General features: G+C 33.1%; 1 protein-coding gene across 2 annotated transcripts in view; it reads right to left on the bottom strand.

Annotated features, from left to right (window-relative positions):
- LOC145326736 (uncharacterized) overlaps positions 1-17,978 on the bottom strand; it is a 126,004-nt gene that overhangs the window by 32,335 nt on the left and 75,691 nt on the right. For both annotated transcript variants that reach the window (XM_080170117.1, XM_080170118.1), the window contains exons 10-14: positions 14,985-15,250; positions 9,126-9,251; positions 8,321-8,679; positions 4,156-4,692; positions 3,687-3,809 (exon numbers count right to left, since the gene is read on the bottom strand). In XM_080170117.1, coding sequence (XP_080026243.1) covers positions 3,687-3,809; positions 4,156-4,692; positions 8,321-8,679; positions 9,126-9,251; positions 14,985-15,250 — 1,411 coding nt within the window. The remainder of the gene's footprint in view (positions 1-3,686; positions 3,810-4,155; positions 4,693-8,320; positions 8,680-9,125; positions 9,252-14,984; positions 15,251-17,978) is intronic.

Below are 17,978 nucleotides of genomic sequence, written 5' to 3'. Positions count from 1 at the left end.
TTATTACATTTCATCTTTGTAAATCAGAATTAAATGAATATTATATCAAAATTATATTAAAATAAGTACACATATAATAAGAATGTCGGCCAGGATTACTTTTATTTAATGCCATAGTGTCGACAAAAAAAACAATGCTTCCTATTGAAATGGGAGTGAGTCTTTAATTACCAAGTACCACAGAATTAATATTGTGATAAAAATCTTATGAAATTTCCAATTTATCAACTAATTACGATGTCCGTTGGTCTGTCAGTCATAATACAAAATATACATATTAGAAAATATAAAAATATGTGAAAAAGGTTTCGTAATTCTTGATTTTAAAAAATGCTCCTTAAATCCCATTAAAGATTTTTTTGTCCTTTGCTACTTATGGATGTTGTCATCCTTGTTTTAAATGTTAGCATTGATTTTAAATTGATCTGTGCCTGCCTTTATTCTCAAAATGACCTAAAGTGTAATTCTCAAAAGTTGAGATTTGGTCTTTGATATTCAGGGAGGAAAGGGCCAGTGGCGAATAAATACATCAGCAACAATTTATTTACTTCAATTTTTACAGGCTAACAAGATCAGAAATTTACACAAGTTTTTTTGGGGTAAGATTAATTTATCCTCCCTGTGTCCCTGCCGATATTTGATGCATTTTCATTCCTAGTATCTTACTGTACACTTAAAATTTCAGGGGAAATTCCTTTTTTCGAAAATTGGACTGTAAAAATGTAACCCCCCCTCATTTAATGTTTTTAGTTACGAAAATTGGACGAAAGATTACTATTTTAAAATCTGGTAAATATGGAGGAAAGAAAGGATTGTAGATTAGTTAAACTGACTTTTCCTCTCATTAAAGTCAAAACACGGCCATCTTAAATATATTTGAGGGAGCAGGTGCACATTTCACCCCATAGACCTTTTTTCATGGGGGGGGGGGGGATGGGGGGCTCGTTGAAGAAAATGGGATTTTGTAAAGTTTTCATTATGACTTCTTTTGAATATTAATACACATTAATAGCATTGCAAAGCAATGCAGTAAAAACAAGGAAAAAATTAATACATTAGTGGCGCAATCATTATTGTTAGCAGAGCAGCTTCTCTATAACTCCAGCAGCACCGTAATACTATTTAAGTTTACTAGGTTTTGGGATATTTTTGCAGTTTATTAATTGTTCATTATTTTCTCTCCTTATTTTCCCAAACAGGTGGAGAAAAATGCTTTAAATTTGCAGGAAAGCTTTTCAGCTGCTTTGAATAAACTCTTTTAATTTAGCTTTATGTTTGCAAAAGTGTGCATTCAATGATGCAAATGCATCACAATTATTCATAAAACCAAATATCATTACTTTTCCTTTATGGCTTCGAATCCAAATAATATACGTTGTATTAGAACTGGTACTTAGCCATACTGAAAATGTATGTGTCGTATAGTATTAAAGACAATTTTCTACGAATAATAAAAAAAATTATACCAGATTTGTTTTGTCAGCCCCTCGGGACCAACAAACTGGAATTAATCTTATAATTTCTAATTTTACTATCCGCGGAAGGCTGTCTTTAAAACAATGCGATAAATAGACATTTAAAAACTGCTTTACTCATACTCATATCAAAAAACACTCCCTCTTGAATACTTGCTATTATGTCTTTTAGCGAATATGAAACAATTTGCGTAAGTTATTGTACAACTTATCAAAATATGCTTTATTTCAAAACAGATGTGAAGTTAATAAAAAGGGAAAAAAATTATACAAAAATTCGAACTGTAAAAAACAGGATAGCTATTTTTTTAAAGAAAATGAAAAAATAACCTTGTTCAAATCATTGGGATAAGATTAAATAATCTTCTATTTACAAATCCTTATACCTTTTCTAAAATCGCAATGCTAAAATAATCATCAAACATTGCGAAATTGAAACTTCACGGATTGCGGATTTTTTTTGCAAACATGTTGACATAAAAATAAAGTTTAAGTAGGTTGAAAATAGTTTTCAACGCAGCTATTCTGAATGTTCGTACGTCTGTCAGTTAAGGTAAGTGTTTTGTGAAGTTGGCCCTGAATTTATTTGCAATTGACGGATCTTTAATTTTAAAGAGAAATTGCACTATAAAAGTCAGTGATCTCCGAAGTTTATATTTTCATGATTATATTCAACCTAATTAATTTTTCTCAATTATACTGTATTATACTCTAATATTCCTTCTTAATTAATTTTATGTTAGCTTATTATAGCTGTGCTACTTATGGTCATAAAATCTCCTCGCTAATAATTCTTTTTAATTGAAAGGTAATTCCATATAAATGAATATATTAAATAGATATTTTATTATTCTTATCAAATGTTAACTACAACTGTATAAAAAAAAGTTAAATATAAAATTAAATAAATAATAAATCAAAAAGAAAATCTGATAAATAAGAGGATAACAGATAAATAGATTTATGAATGAATAACTTTCTTGATAGATTGAAAGATTTAGTAAAGAATGACAAAAAAGATTGATGATAGATGTATGGATGGATAAATAGATGGATATGGGAAACCGGATGGATAGATAGATGAATAGATTGGTGGATAGAAGGATAGATTATGATAGATGCATAGATGGATAGATAGATAAGGAGTGCAGATAAATAAAAAATCATAAAGGATAAATTGGCAAATAGAGAGAGAGAGAGAGATACAGGGTGGGCCAGATAAATCCGGACTTTTTCTTATTTTTAAACAAATGAACATAAAATCGTCAATTTTAAAGATTTTATTGAATTTTAAAAATTGGGAAGTAAACTAGGTATATGACTATTAAATTATTTAATAAAATCGCCGCCAGTCTCCATCACCGCCTTTACCCGCCCCCTAAACCGCCCCCCGACCCTGGTCACCATGTCCCTGTCCAAGATGGCGAAGTTCTCCTTGATAGTGGCAATGAGGGAGGTCTATGTGGTATAGGCGCGTCTATTGGTTCGTGCTTTAATGGCGCTCCAGGCCCATAAGTCAATTGTATGAAGATCGGGGCTGCTGGGAGGCCACATCTCCTTAGGGAGGTGAGTAACCGCAGGATCCAGATATACCCATCTTTCAAGCTACCATTCGACACGGCGGCTCTCATTTTGGCCACAATTAAGCTAGAACAACGTTTTATACCTTTTTGGAAATGGCATGAAGATTAAGCTATGGTTATCATCGTAACACATAGTCTAATACGATTAAAGTTCAAAATGGGCCCATGTATTCGAGAACCGAGAAATTTTCAAGATTTTTTACATTTTTGACACCCTAAAATCTGCCACGTTTCACTTTACCGGAGTACTACGGCCAAACCAGATGGGATAGAGCGCTCTAGTCTTTTCTAGTGTCTTCTTTAAGTATCTAACAGTATATCCAGCAAGTTTCATAAGTCTATCTCAGCTACAGATGGTCTGAGATTAGATTTAGTGGGCCCATATTGAGAATCTAGGGTAAACTAGCGCTCATTTCGAATCTGCCATGTTGAACATAAGCGCTGCCAGCTCGGAGTACACTTCCTCCATCCTCCAAAAATTTTTATGGGCAAAAAGGTAATGGCCTAAGCTTTTTCTAGTGTGGTCAAACATCCTGATTGGTCAAGTAGTTTTGGAGCTATGGCCGTGTGAAAAAAGTCCGGATTTATGTGGCCCACCCTGTAATTAAATAAAAAAGATAAAACCAACCTGTTTTAGAGACTTTATGGAAAGATCTGTTGGATGGTCTGTCAGAGAAGTTGTGACCATTGTCTCCATCTTAGTTGTGGTGGTTCTGGTCGTGGTCAGCTCCATTTTCATCTCCATCTTTACCTGAGCACAAAATTATTTAAAATAGGAACTTCACCTCAAAGTGCCCGTTGGACACAGAAACTCTCAACCTCTATATTTTTTCTTTTTTAAATTTGATAAAATACATAGAGGTGGGAAGGTTTTTTACCCATACTTTTTAGCAAGTGTTCTGACCCTGCGGGGCCATTAAATATAACCTAACCTAATCTGACAAACGAAAACGAATAATAGATAATGAGATGAAAATTTAAATCTTAGATTTTTAAAGTAGGAAACAAATTTGAAACATACGTTAGCCTTTTTATCAAATTTTTCAAGATTAATTGAGAAGTTTCGCCATTAAAAAAAATATTGAAAACTATTATACCTGACTTGCGTGTTCCAGCGGCTTAGATTCCACCATCGCCTCAGTTTTCATCTCAGATTTTATCATTTCTGACTCGTGCTTCACGCGGATGAAACCCGCTATGGAATGCGGCGATGATTTTGGCGGCGTAACGGCGGCGGTTGTGACCGCCGAATAAGCTGTCGTTGTTTTGACCGCTGCCAACAAGGATGATTCTTGTTGGTGGTTTCCCGCCAAGTTTTTCATCTGCATTAGCGTGGACTCAACCGGGGACGAGGACACGTTGCTGACGGCGGACGAAAGGCGGGAACTGGCGGTTGATTGGACCTCTTTACTACCGCCGCCGCTAGGCGTGGTGGATTTTTCGGCGGCTTTGCTGCTGCTGTCGATTTCCTCCTCGTCGTCGCTGACTGTGATAGTCTCAGGTACACGGGAGGAGGGCCGCTTTTGGCCGTGGCCGCCGTGAGGCGAGGCCCGCGGCGGCAGAAGGCCCGACGCGCCAGGGGGCGGCGGTAACAGGCCTTGACGGTACATCTCCGCATGTTGAAGGTACTGTAACTGAAAAAAATATATGTTTTAGAATATAAAATATATTTCAAATCTATTGAAACAACGATATTAGAAAATGAAATCTATATAGAACGTTCAATGAAGTTTAATAATTGTTTGTTCATAATTGAACTTCGTTTTTATGGATGCTGTCATCCTTGTTTTAGATATATTTCAATACAATGCTTTGAAGAAAAAATACTAAAGTTGGTTTTAAGTTACATTTTTTTGTGGTTTATTGAATCATAGCTTCCAAATTTAAATTATATGCAAAAAAAAAAGATAAAAAAAGAGGGCAGGTTTTAATCTATTTATCAGGAGGAGAAGCAATCCTTTTAAATGTTGTGCGAATCCAATTCCTCTTTATTGAATCTCTTATTTTTTACTCTATTTTTTAGTTGGTTGTCTGCTCTGTGTTTGTAAATCAGTGAGCCAAGACATCCTCTTGTGAAAATTTAACTCTGTTTTCTTATCAAGGTGTTTAGACAATGTTCAATTAATCGACAACCCTTTCTTTCCCTTATAATGATTATTATAAAAAAAAAATTTAGGAAGACGCAAATTTTTTCGTTTTCTTTGAATATATCTTGATTTAACACTACTTTAAATCCCTATAGACGAATAAGAGAACGTGTCAAGAAATCTTTGGATACCACTATAATTTATAGTCCAATGTCCCCTCCCTACTAACATACATTTAGCTACTTTGTATGAAACTAGTTGCTTGACCCCTAGCCTTTAGGGAAGGAATGTGGAGGTAAAAAAAATAGCTTAAAACCAACCCATAACATTTATAAGGTTTCCTTTGAAAGTACAATCAATTTAGATTAATATTTTACAAATACTTCTTTGTGTTATAAGAAGAAGATTGCTGTTTTTTTTAAATGAACGTTTTTACAAGAACTCCGTTTTTAACCATGACAATAATTATATTATTACAGATAATTATTATGCCATAAAGTAAAACAATTCTTTACTTTATCAAGGACAATTAAAGCCATAAGTAGGTAGCATAGCAATTAGAAGTTAATACCTTTATTTTATGAAAAAGTATAATAAACTTTAAAAATCTTCTTTAATAGTTATTTCTCGCATCGTATTATAAACGGCTTTCCGCGGATATAGAATGTACAATTATAAGATTAAAACTAGTTTTTTTAGCCCCGAGGTGCCGGAGGCACCGGCTATAAAAACTGGTTTTAATCTTATGATTGTACATTTCTATATTCGTAGAAAACTGGATATAATACGATGCTAGACATAGTTTTTTCGTATGGATGAGAACCGGTTCCTATCCACCGGATTCGAATGAATACGAGAAAATAGATTCTAAAATGGTTCAGTGGTAAGTAAGGTCTTACCAAACATACTAACAAAAAAATATTACTTCTTTATAAGGGAAGATTGCTTTACCAATATTTAAATTTACATCACTTGGACAGACAAACGGACATACTATAATTGTTTAGAAAAGCTTCGCTTATAATACTAAGGGTTCAGTTTAATACATATTTAACCAAAAATTAACTTAGATTTTTGTGTTACTAGTTTAATTTATCCTTAATTTTTAGAATCAAGGTTTTTCTACAAATATATTTACAAAAAAATAAATAAACAAGCATTAATAAAGCTGTAAAAGAAATAGGTCAAAAAGAAAATATTAGGATAGTGATAAGACAATGGACAATGAATTAATGTACTGTACACCCCAATAATTATAAACCATTGTAATGTCTAATTTAAGGCCTATTATATCCTCGTATCTTTGAAGTCCTTAAGAACGAGAAAAAGATCTTTTTATACATTTTTCTAGCAGTTCAGAAAAAACGTGAAAATACTGTATTGAGAAAAATCCAGATAAATCTTTGAAACATGTTTGAGCGTAATCAAAGTTAAATTTAAATAAACGCAGCTATTCTAAGAATTCTGATTTTCTTACTTGGATTTAGCAAGGGCTCTAATGGACGATAAATTTAAATCTGCAGATTAAAACTTTTAATTGGAAAGCTTTGACACTACTATTTTGGAAATATACTAAAAGTATCCCAAATTTTTTGGCCAATGCATAAAATAACGTAATTATAAAAATGTGTGTACCAGTGAAATTTAGAGTCTGTCTAATTCCCCCCCCCCCCTCTATGGAGAAGAAAGATTTGTAGATTAATAAAAAAAAGAATCAATTAAAGGCAAAATTTTCAAAGCTTCCTTTAATACATTTGAAAGTCTATTTAAAGAAGCTTTCCGTTAATGAAAGTATATTTGATTGTACTTGTTTTAATGTAAAGTTTAAATGAAAGTAAAAGTAATAATCATATGATAAAATTAGATCATTTTCATAGTTACTATGGATATATTTAATACAGGGGGGTTCTGACACTTTTAAGCAAACAGGGAATATAGGCTTTTTCTTATGAGTAAGAGGATACATTGATTGGCAAAAGTTTTCTATTGGGATGTAGTTTTCTTATATTTAAAATAAATTTGGATTTTGCCAACAGGTGCTGCAGGCCTCCAGGTGGTCTCTTGAAACTAAATCCCAAAAGGAACCTTTTTTTCAAATAACTTATCCTCTCACTCCTAAGACAAAGACTATAATCCCTGTTTACGCAAAAGTTGCAGAACTTTAATCATTAATTTTCTGATAAATCTAAAAATTACTGAATTTAAAATAAGCCACCTAACAAAATTGTCAATTTCAGTGATATACTGATAGACGGACGCACGGACCAACCCTAAATGTTGAAAAGTTTAAAATATGGAAAACGATTCCTTTTGTTGACGGGAGAGAACACTAAGTATGGGGCAAATGTCAAGGGTTAATTTTAGAGTGCGCGAAATATCATAGCATCTCAGACACACAGGACACATATTCATAGAGAAATATCATAGTACTAGCGGCTTCGCCCCCTAGAGGCCTCTAAGGGCACTTGAGGAGGGGAGAATTGAATCCCAAAACCAATATTTTTATTTAGATTTTAATAAAAGTAAAAAAAAATATTTTTTTTTTGGGGGGGGGGGGAATTTTTTTCTAGGGGCAATTTCTATTGGGAGGTGGTGGTACCCTCCCCAAAAATAGTAATAAACCTTTCCAGGACCTATGAGAAGCTACCCTGTTTTGGAGAGACCGATCAGTTCAGCGGTTATCGAGATCCTTCGGTACAAACAGACAAACAAACAAACATCCTTTTACTTTATTATAAGGACTAGTGGCTGCTTAATTATAAAAAATAAAATAGCCTAAAACCACCCAAGGACCAATAAGAAGCTTCACTGTAAAGGAGAACCATATCGGTTTAGCGGTTAGCGAGAACCTTCGCTACAGACAAAAAAAAGCTTACTACTTTATATAATAAATAAAAAGGAAAGGATTACAGACACAGAGATAATTTATTTGTTTTTTAGTGTTTTCAATTCTCTCCTTAGTATTAGTGCAAAATATATTCCTCGCAAAAAATAGCTTAAGGCAAAATGATTATATTTAACCAAACTTTACAATCTTGTAAATCGTCATATTTAATCTTATATTTAAATAATCGTTTAAAATGTAATTTTTCTTCTAGCTTCAATTTTCTATCTATCTAATTAGCTGTCTGTCTATATAGATATCTTTTTAATTATCTATCTATCTTGCCACTACCTGTTGTTTATCATGTAGATATTGTTGTTGCAACAGCATATGATGATGCAGCTGCGAACTCGCCGAAGTCGGCGGATAATCCGCCCAGGGCGGGGGTAGAGGGGGCCGTTGGCCGGCTGCCGCCGCCGCAATGGCAGGATCTGTCGGAATCAGCAGAATTTGGCCGGTCATCGGGTCCTTGGCCAGCTGGTAGCCCATCGGGATCGGTCCCATCATGGCGGGATGACCGGGAGGGAGTGACCAAGGACTGGCGCCCGGCGGTGGGGGGTAGGGAGTCAGCGGGGAGGCCCCAGGAGGTGGTAGGCCCCAACCCGGGGGTGGGGGAGGTGGTGGTGGCCCAGTTGACCATGATGTAGCGGCTGAAAAAATAATATAATTATAAACACAAAATTTTATAGTAATTACCAAACTTAGAAATAAATGAGTTTAAAACAGAAAAGCTAAACAACCTGTATACCTACAATCATATTCTATAATTTAAAGCATTGATGATATCCATAGGAAAGGCAGTACAGAAGGATGGACACACGGATAAAGTAAGTTATAGAGCAGATGTTAAGAGTCATAAAACTATAAAATTCGAAACGACACATATTTATTGATTTTTAGAGCGTCAGACCGACAGACAAGTAAATTACACCTGCCATGCTCATGACCATGTATAAAGTGAATCTACACTAAAAATCTGCCGTCTATCTTGAACAGCAGCAGAGAAATTCACATTATCCTAATTACGTTACAGACGGAGGAGACGAACATTTCAAATTATAGAATAGCTTCGCTTCTTTTATTATATAACACTTACAGCTAGAGACCAAAGGACCGGAGGGAGGTAGGGCTATAGAGCCCATATCCCCTCTGGACAGTGGCAAAGAGCTTGAGGGGAGGTCTGTCCGCTGGCGGGCACTCACTATACCCACAGGTATGGAACCTAAAACAAGGTTAATAAAATTTTCAACAAATTAAGTGTAGATTTTGGGAAGGGAGGGGATATTGAACTGTAGATTATACTAGTACAGAAGTTCGTTGCTTAAAAACTTAAAATTTTTAAATTAAATTTTTATTGGTTGGTTCATTAACTTCAAGTATTCAACCGTTTTAACCAATAATATACAAAAGGGGTTATTTTGTATATCAGCATAAATTTTTCTTCATTTTCTTATCCCTGGTAGATTATAGGATTCTTTTTTTTTAAAACAAAGTTACTTAAAATTTATAAATTAACAGCAAAGCACATACGAACTCTTTTAAAACAAATATATGTTTCCTTAAATATATATTTTACTATATTTACTTAATATATTTTTCAATAACTATAAATTAAAATATCTACTACATGTATGTAGAAATATATAATTATGTTTATGAGGGTATCCACGAGGATTGAGCTATATTTGTAGTAAAAAAACGGACCTTATTTAAGACCTTGTTGGGTGATATTGATTTTATAGTGTCCGGTTTTTATACCTAGTTCAACATGCATAAATCTATGATTCAGTGGGTACGCAAATGTATTTCTATATAGGCAAGCAAATCATAAGGTCAGGTTTCTACTCTATAACATGGATAAATCTGTGGGTACGCTAATGAATATAGGCAAGCAAATCTTAGTGTCCGGTTTCTACTCTTTGTCATTGTTAAATCTATGGGTACGCTACTAGGTAATTTGTATAGGCAAGCAAAAATTTGGGACAATTTTCTATTCTTTAACATGGCTAAATCCGTGGATACGCTAATATTTAAAGGCAAACAAATCCCAGTGCCGGTTTCTTTCTTTAAAATGGATAAATCTGTGGGTACGCTAATGTATATAGGCAAGCAAATCGAATTTATGTTTTATGGGCAACTTCAAGCATAGATATAATCATGGAAGAAGGGATAAGATAATAGATGATAATTTGATATTCTCACTATTTCTATTTTTTTTAAATTCAGCACTATCATAAATATTAGGAGGTTAAATGGTTGTAAATTAAATTAATCTTTATCGTCCTCGCCCTCCCTAGAGGTAATACACATATGTTTTAGCAATATGAAAAATAATACTATTATGTCCAGTAAAATCTCTGAAACCGTAGTAGAAATAATAATTAAAATAAGCTGAATATTTATCTCATCAAGAGCTGGAGTTAGAAAAATCCACTAAAAAAGATAATAAATTAAAACATTATATAGCTTTGATTAATTAAATCATTGGCTAGTTTTTATTATTGCTTAATTTTGTATGAACACACAGCATCTTGTATGAAATTAAGTAGATCAAAATCAATTCCGGACACCGCCCTTCTACAAACTATAACTATAGCGCAGCTACTCCAAAATTAACCCTGAGGCTGTCAATACAAAGGTTTGAAAGAGAGATTAAGAAAGGAAGGGATGAGCCATAGGAATACAAATTACACTAGTACCCAAAATTACATATTACATTTCTTCACCTATATTAAATTTGATAAGTTTCTTATATCAATTTAAAGTCCATTATCTTTTCCCTTAAGATCCCTGGTTTTAGATTTGTTTAAGCTTCGCTTCTTTTGGACATTATTATCCTAGTTTTATATCTATAAAAGGTAAACAATATGCATTAAATATATATGCTCACAGGCTTATGAACACTAAATTTCATATTTCAGAGTTGAATATTAATGGACATAGAATATACAGGGTGCGCCACATAAAACCGGACTTTTTTAAAACGGTCATAGTGTCAAAACTACTTGACCAATCAGGACGTTTGACCCCACTATAAAAAGCTTAGGTAATGACCTTTAAGCACAAAAAAAATCTTTGGTCGAAGATGGGCTCGTACTCCGAGCTGGCCGCGCTTATGTTCAACAAGGCAGATTCGAAATGCGCTGGTGATATAATCGGGATTCTCGACTAGGGCCCACTAAATCGGACCTCAGCCCATCTGTAGATGAGGTAGAGTTATGTAACTTGCTGGGGATACTGTTAGATACATAAGTAAGACACTAGAAAAGACTAGAGCTCTCTATCTAAAATGGCTTAGCTGTAATACTTCGGCAAAGTGAAACGTGGCAGATTTAGAGATGTCAAAAATCGTGTAAAATCGTGAAAATTTCTCGGTTCTCGACGTTAAAGACCCATATGGAACTTAAAAACTCATTTTAGACTATAGATTGCGCTGACAACCCTAGCTGAATCTTCATGCCATTTCCAAAAAGGTATAGAACGTCGTTCTAGCTCAACTGTGGTACAAATAAAGGCCTCCGTGTCAAAGGGTAGCTTGAAAGTTGGGTGAATTTGGATCCTGCGGTTACTCATAATCCTAAGGAAATGTGGCCTCCCAGCAGCCCGATCTTAATTCAATGGACTTTTGGGCCTGGAGCTACTTTGAAGCATGCACCAATAGACGTGCTCATACCACAAAGACCTCCCTCATTGCCACTATCAAGGAGAACTTCGCCAGCTTGGACAGGTACATTTTGACCTGGCACTGCCGGCGGTTGAGGAGGCAGGTAGAGGCGGTGATTGATGATGGCGGTGATTTTATTCAATGATCTAATAGTCATATACCTAGTTTGCTTCCCAGTTTTTAAAATTTAATAAAATCTTTTAAATTGACGATTTTATGTTAATTTGTTTACAATTTAGAAAAAGTCCGGTTTTATGTGGCGCACCTTGTATGTGGATATACTGACAGGGGGAAATTTAGGTTGCTAACATGGACCTCATTTATTGGTCAATTCGTTCATTCAGCAGAAAGGAAAGGGGATCGAGTAAATTGTTTGGATGGGGGGGGGGGTATCGTTATTTTAGTAAGCTGTCAGTATCACTTGTTTAGAGTACATGAAAATCTGGTGCAACATCTAAGTAATAATAAATCCATTTTCAGGGTTTAATAATTTATGTTGCGTAGTATCTCTATAAATATCATTCTTAAATTCCGTCACTTACTAACTCTGATACATTGTGTACTTAGACACATTTTTTTGTTTTCATTGATTTTTAAAAATTTTGGTTGGGCCTATTGCTGATCTTGCAGTTCTAAATTAAAAGGTTTAAAAAAAACAGTAATAGTGTCTGACTGATTATGACGGAACAAAAAAAATTAGCCAATGAGAGGCCACTATAAATTTAACCATTGGTCAATAACGGCCTCTCATTGGCTAATTTTTTTTGTTACGTCATAATCAGTCAGACACTATTACTGTGTTCGGTTTAAAACCTATGAGTATAAATTTATTTTAATAAGCGAAGATTTTTATTACTATGAATATATCTTATCGTTAATTTTGGCATGTTTGAACAGTCCTATCGATTTCCAACTCAGCATGACGATTCATGTAACAGTTAGGTATGATTTTTTTATATCAAGGTATCTATGGGCGTTTTGTGGCCGTGTTTTAAAAATTCTAAAATATTGTAAATTGTAATATTCATACCTAATTTGTTTTTAATTTAGTGTTAAAAAATTCATTTCTGCTATATTTACATAAATAATCATTTTCTTCAATATTGTTGAATACGCCCTTTGGGAAATATACAGGGAGGGAGGGGACATTGGATCTACATTAATTCATCAGCCATTGTCATGCCCCGCTCAGTTATTTTTGCAGAAACTAGCGGATTCGCCCCTTTGTATTTAATAGGATAGAGACGGAGCAGAGAAATAGCTTAAAACCATCCGAAGAATAACATATAGAAAGAAATAGCCTTATACCACCCCAGGACCTATCAGAAGGTTCAGAAAAAAAGCTGTTAGAACTCATTCATTTCGATAGTTATTAAAATCTTAAGCCCGAGCCAACAAAACTGGTATTATTTTTTATATGATTTTATTATTCGTAGAACATTGTCTTTAATACGATACATGATTACAGTATGGTTTTAATCTAGCGGGTATTAATCGGTTTAAAAAGCCATACTGGAAAATTTTTTTGTCTCCAAAAGCATTTTTCTTTTAGTTCTAAGGTGAAGAAAAAAAGTGCATATTTGAAGTGGCTATAAACTGCACTATCTAATAATAAAGATGTATGTTAAGTATATCTTTATGGTCATTTTAAACTAGTAGTTTCCCAGGAAGTGGGGGGGATAATGCAAACTTTTATATTTTTTTTTGTAAAAATGTTTTAAAATTTACGCTAATAATAGCAATAAACATTATTTTTTTTTGAGAAAAATAAAAAAATCCCTGATTAGAGGGCTAGTACCTTGAACAATTATTAAATCCTATATAATAAAGTAATTGGATGTCTAGCTGGCTTTGTGTGCGCTAAGTTCTCTAAAAAGGCTGGATCAAAAATTAAATTGGTCTAGGGAAGCTTTAAAGCAGCCATTAGTTGAATACAGATTATTTGCCTTTCAAGTTTTACATTGTTTTTTTGCTAATAGATAATCTTGCAAAGTCGTAGTCACGCCGGGGTTGCAATTTAAAGTCTATGCAAATATCAGAGAGTAACTATGTCAAGAGTAGATATTTTTATTTTTTTTGTTTAAAGTAAGATTTCCTCTTTAGTTAAGAAATAAAATGTAAGTTCTTGAAAAATATACATTATTATGGATTTCTAAAATGCAAATTAGCCTTTTAAAACACGTATAAGATAAGATATAATAAGATTTATACAATTGTGCTTTTTATGCATATAACTTAAGTCACTTTTTCGTCTCATAGCGCTCTCTTTTCTCTTTCTATGTTCTACTCTCTTTCTTTCTCTCATGCCTATCTCTCTTTCTCTCTCTTTTCTCTTTTTGTGTTATTATCCCTTTCTCTCTACACGATACTTATCAGTATGTTTAACCATTCAAAAAACTACAATTCAATGTAAAACTATAGCAAAAATTTCTAATATTGTCAAATATTGATATTTATAGTGGCAAAGCACCTCTATATCTTGAATAAGTTAATACGTTCGACAGTCACCTTTGAATTAGTTTTTAATTGGTAGGTATTTAAATTGTTTAAAATCAAAAAATCATATACAAGATGATTTAAATTTATTTAAATTATATTTTTCTTTAGAAAATCTGTTGATTTTGTTATTGCAGCGCTATTTGTTTGTTTTTTGCTAAAAATCTAATTAGTTGCTAAACTGAACGAACGTCTATCTTGAAAAGGTTCATGCAAAAAAAACATTTTCAAATCTGTGCAGATTTTTTTTAGATTTTTGTATCGGTTCACATAAACTCAAGGGTGGACGTTTTACATCGTTCAAAGCGTAGCTACGCCAATCTACATACTTGCTTTGTCCGTGAGTCTTTCTTATAGCATTTCTGATTTTTTTGTCATGTCTATGAGATAAATAAGTGTAAAGAATATTACATTTAATGATTCAAAATTAAATAATTGTTCTACAATACACAATATCCCCCACTAAATTAAAGCATAATTTGTATCTTGACATTTAAGGTTCTAAAACAGGCTTTTCACCAGTGGCGTGCACATGGATCAACCAAGGGGGTGTACATTTTTGTAGAGGTGAAAAAATGGAAAGGCTGTTCTACCAAATCTATTATTTTAGAAAGACACTACCCTTCCACGCGCATATGATTTACATAATATTTAAGTATTTATTTAATTTTGAGCATTTCGTCATGTTATTCCTTAACATGGGATATTCAAAAGCTTAAAACGCGGATTTCCAGGAAATGTTGTACTTTAATGTTAAAGGTTCGAAAACTAGCAAAATTTAAACGTTCCTCTTACCTGAGCTGTGTTGTTGCTCTGCTTTCTTTCTCTTTTCCTCTTCCCTTCTTCTTTCCTCCTCTCTTCTTCTCTCCTCCTCCCTGCGCCTCTCCTCCTCCCTCCGTCTTTCCTCCTCTCTCCGACGTTCCTCCTCTCTCTTTCTCTCCTCCTCTTTGCGCTTCTCTTCCTCCCGTTTTCGTTCCTCTTCGCGCCGTTTTTCCTCTGCCAGTCGTTTTTCTTCGGCTAGTTTGCGTTCTGCGTCTTTTTTGGCCTTTTCCTCTCGCCATCTGGAAATAAACAAGAGTTATTTTCATCAAAATTTAGGATATAAAGTGAAAGGTTGTGACCGTCCGTTTTGAGTTATTTGTAGAGCAGTTTTGCTACTCTATTTACCAAACAATTAAGCTTTTTCAGATCAAAAATCCTGAATGATGTCATTGTGGAATACTGATCTATTATAATATGACGTGATTCGGAATACTTTGGCAAAAAGTTTTTAAATTTATCTCCTTTCTTACAGGCACTATGCAGAGCTTCAAAAAAAATTAGAATGCTCCTCTATTTGTCAAACTTATGAATTTTTATATTATCTGATTAATTATTTAACAAGAATACCTTCTTTAATTCACAGAATGATTATATTTAATTGGCTATTATATCAAGTAATCTTATAGTTAAAATTCAACTATGGATACAGTGATTTTAATTAAACATTAAATGAGAGTTCAATATACTTTATTTTGATACTGATAATTATAGGTTTATAATATTCTCAGGGAAAATGATGAAATCAATCTACAACCCTTCAATTCCCCAATATTCACCAGCTTCTAAAGGTTACGGTATAATAAACAACATAAACTTATCCTCCATTGTCTTATCCCTGACACCATGAATATCTTTGACTACATAATGACTGCAAATTGAGACAAAAATTCCCACCCCCTCCGGTGACCCCTAATATTAAGGTCCCTACAAAACAGAAAATACCAACAACTTAAGCGTTAAGTTTATAAGAACCAATGGGTACTTTTGATTGGTTGGTTCCAAGTATAGTAGTACAGTAGTAACTTTCCAACCAATAGTTTTAATCTACAGATAATTATCACTATTATAGATCCATAACAAAATATAGTCTATTGTCTTATCCCTTAAGATACCTGGTTCATGGTAAGGACTTTAAATCAACTAATGTACAATAAAAGTGTTAATTTCAATTTATTGTCATGTATATTTTTTAAAGCTTGCTTGTAAAAAAAAGCTATAGTATCATATTTTATAAATAGAAAAAAATAAAAAAAATGTCGCTTTTTAAGGAATACCAAATCTATCAAAGATTTACGGTCTAATATTCAACAGAACTTGATGTTTTCACAAACCGTTTAATTCAATATGTTTATCGATGATCAATAGACAATAAATAAATATCACTCCTTAAACAAATCTTTAATGTGTAATTCTTCCTTTGGTAGGTGGTAAATATTATATTTAAAAATAGTTCAAGATAACGTTTTTCAATTACTGCCAAGGACTAAAATTTTCTTCGTTGTAATATAAGAACCTCCCCGCTCCCCTTTCAAACCAAATTGCCCTACTAAGATAAGGGCGCACGCCCTTTATATTGAAATGGGGGAAAGTCCTTTTTAACTTTAATTATGAAGAAAATTACTTTCTGTCTTAATTTCTGTATTTTTCTAATATTATCTTTTTAAGACCTGAATTATCCAAACATCTTAAAATACCCTTTTTGATCCATTTCATATGTCATCTTATACCAATGAAATATTTCCAGAAACTTTTAATAATATACAATTAGACAAAATGGTAGTTTAAATTGGGATATTTCGAGGAAAGGTGAACTAAAGATAAATTAATCTTCACTCAAATACGCCCAAGCTATGAAGAGTAGAATTTTATAAATCTTCAATTTGGGCTAAGATAAATTTAATATAAAATATCTGGAAACTAAAATTTATTTTCAATAACATATCCATGTTTCCATAGAAATAGATTTTTTGGTAGAAAAATCAAATTCCAAAATTCTTTCTTTAAAAAAATAATTCTATGTTATCAACGAATTGAAAGACTTAACATAGTTGTTTTGGGATAATGGATGTATAACATGTGGATATTGTGAGAGATTCTCATTTACCCTGATAAAATGCTACTCCTAGCTGGCTAATATAACGATAACAACCCACCCCCCCCCCCCCTCACCACCGGTCCCACTATTGACTTAAGCAATTTAAAAACAAAGAAAGAGAAGAGTCGTGTATTTTAATTCTGATAGAAAATTAAAAATCTTCCATAGTCATATCTCTGCTTCCATGATATTTTATCTCCATTACCTATCTCTGTATTCCTTAATTTTACCCATTTAAAAAATTTGGTGAGGTAATTAAGTTTTTGACCTTGTGGAAATAATGTATGGTGTAGATTCACAACCGCACATTTGCAAATCCGCCAAAATCAGAGATTTTAATCGAAAAGAAAATCGACGATAAAAAAAACTCAATAACCAATAAAGAGAAAATAATAAGCATTTAAAAAGTTTCAATACAGTTATTGTTTAAACCAATCAATTGAGATTTAATAAAAGTGCTCAAAGCTTTTATGACAACAACAAGATAATATATTTCCAAGCATTTTGGGTACTTAATTTATATTCCAATGCTTATAGTGCTATTTTCTCCAATGAAAACAATTAAAGTCAGCTATATATTGATTGAAGATCCAAAATAATCGATATATTATGTTGACATATCAGTCTCTTCATTCTAAAAAAAAATTTTAACTGCAAATAAAACTTTTGAAAAGGTCTTAAATCAGGGTAACCAAACATTGTGGATTGAGTAACATCGTTAATAATATTTGTTAGAATAAAAAAACACCAAATTTGGTCCTTTTCTATAAAGCTCTGATAATCGGGAAGGAGGGAGGGGACATTAGACTTTAAATTATCATCGTACCCAAAGTTTTGAAACCAAATTATCTTATTAGTAAGCTCAACGTCAT

This window comes from Acartia tonsa, chromosome 8, assembly GCF_053477335.1.
Source record: "Acartia tonsa isolate MP-2025a chromosome 8, ASM5347733v1, whole genome shotgun sequence".
In the NCBI taxonomy this organism is placed as follows: Eukaryota; Metazoa; Arthropoda; class Copepoda; order Calanoida; family Acartiidae; genus Acartia; species Acartia tonsa.
The sequence above is the reverse complement of the archived record's forward strand: the minus strand, read 5'-3'. Positions and strand labels throughout refer to the sequence as shown.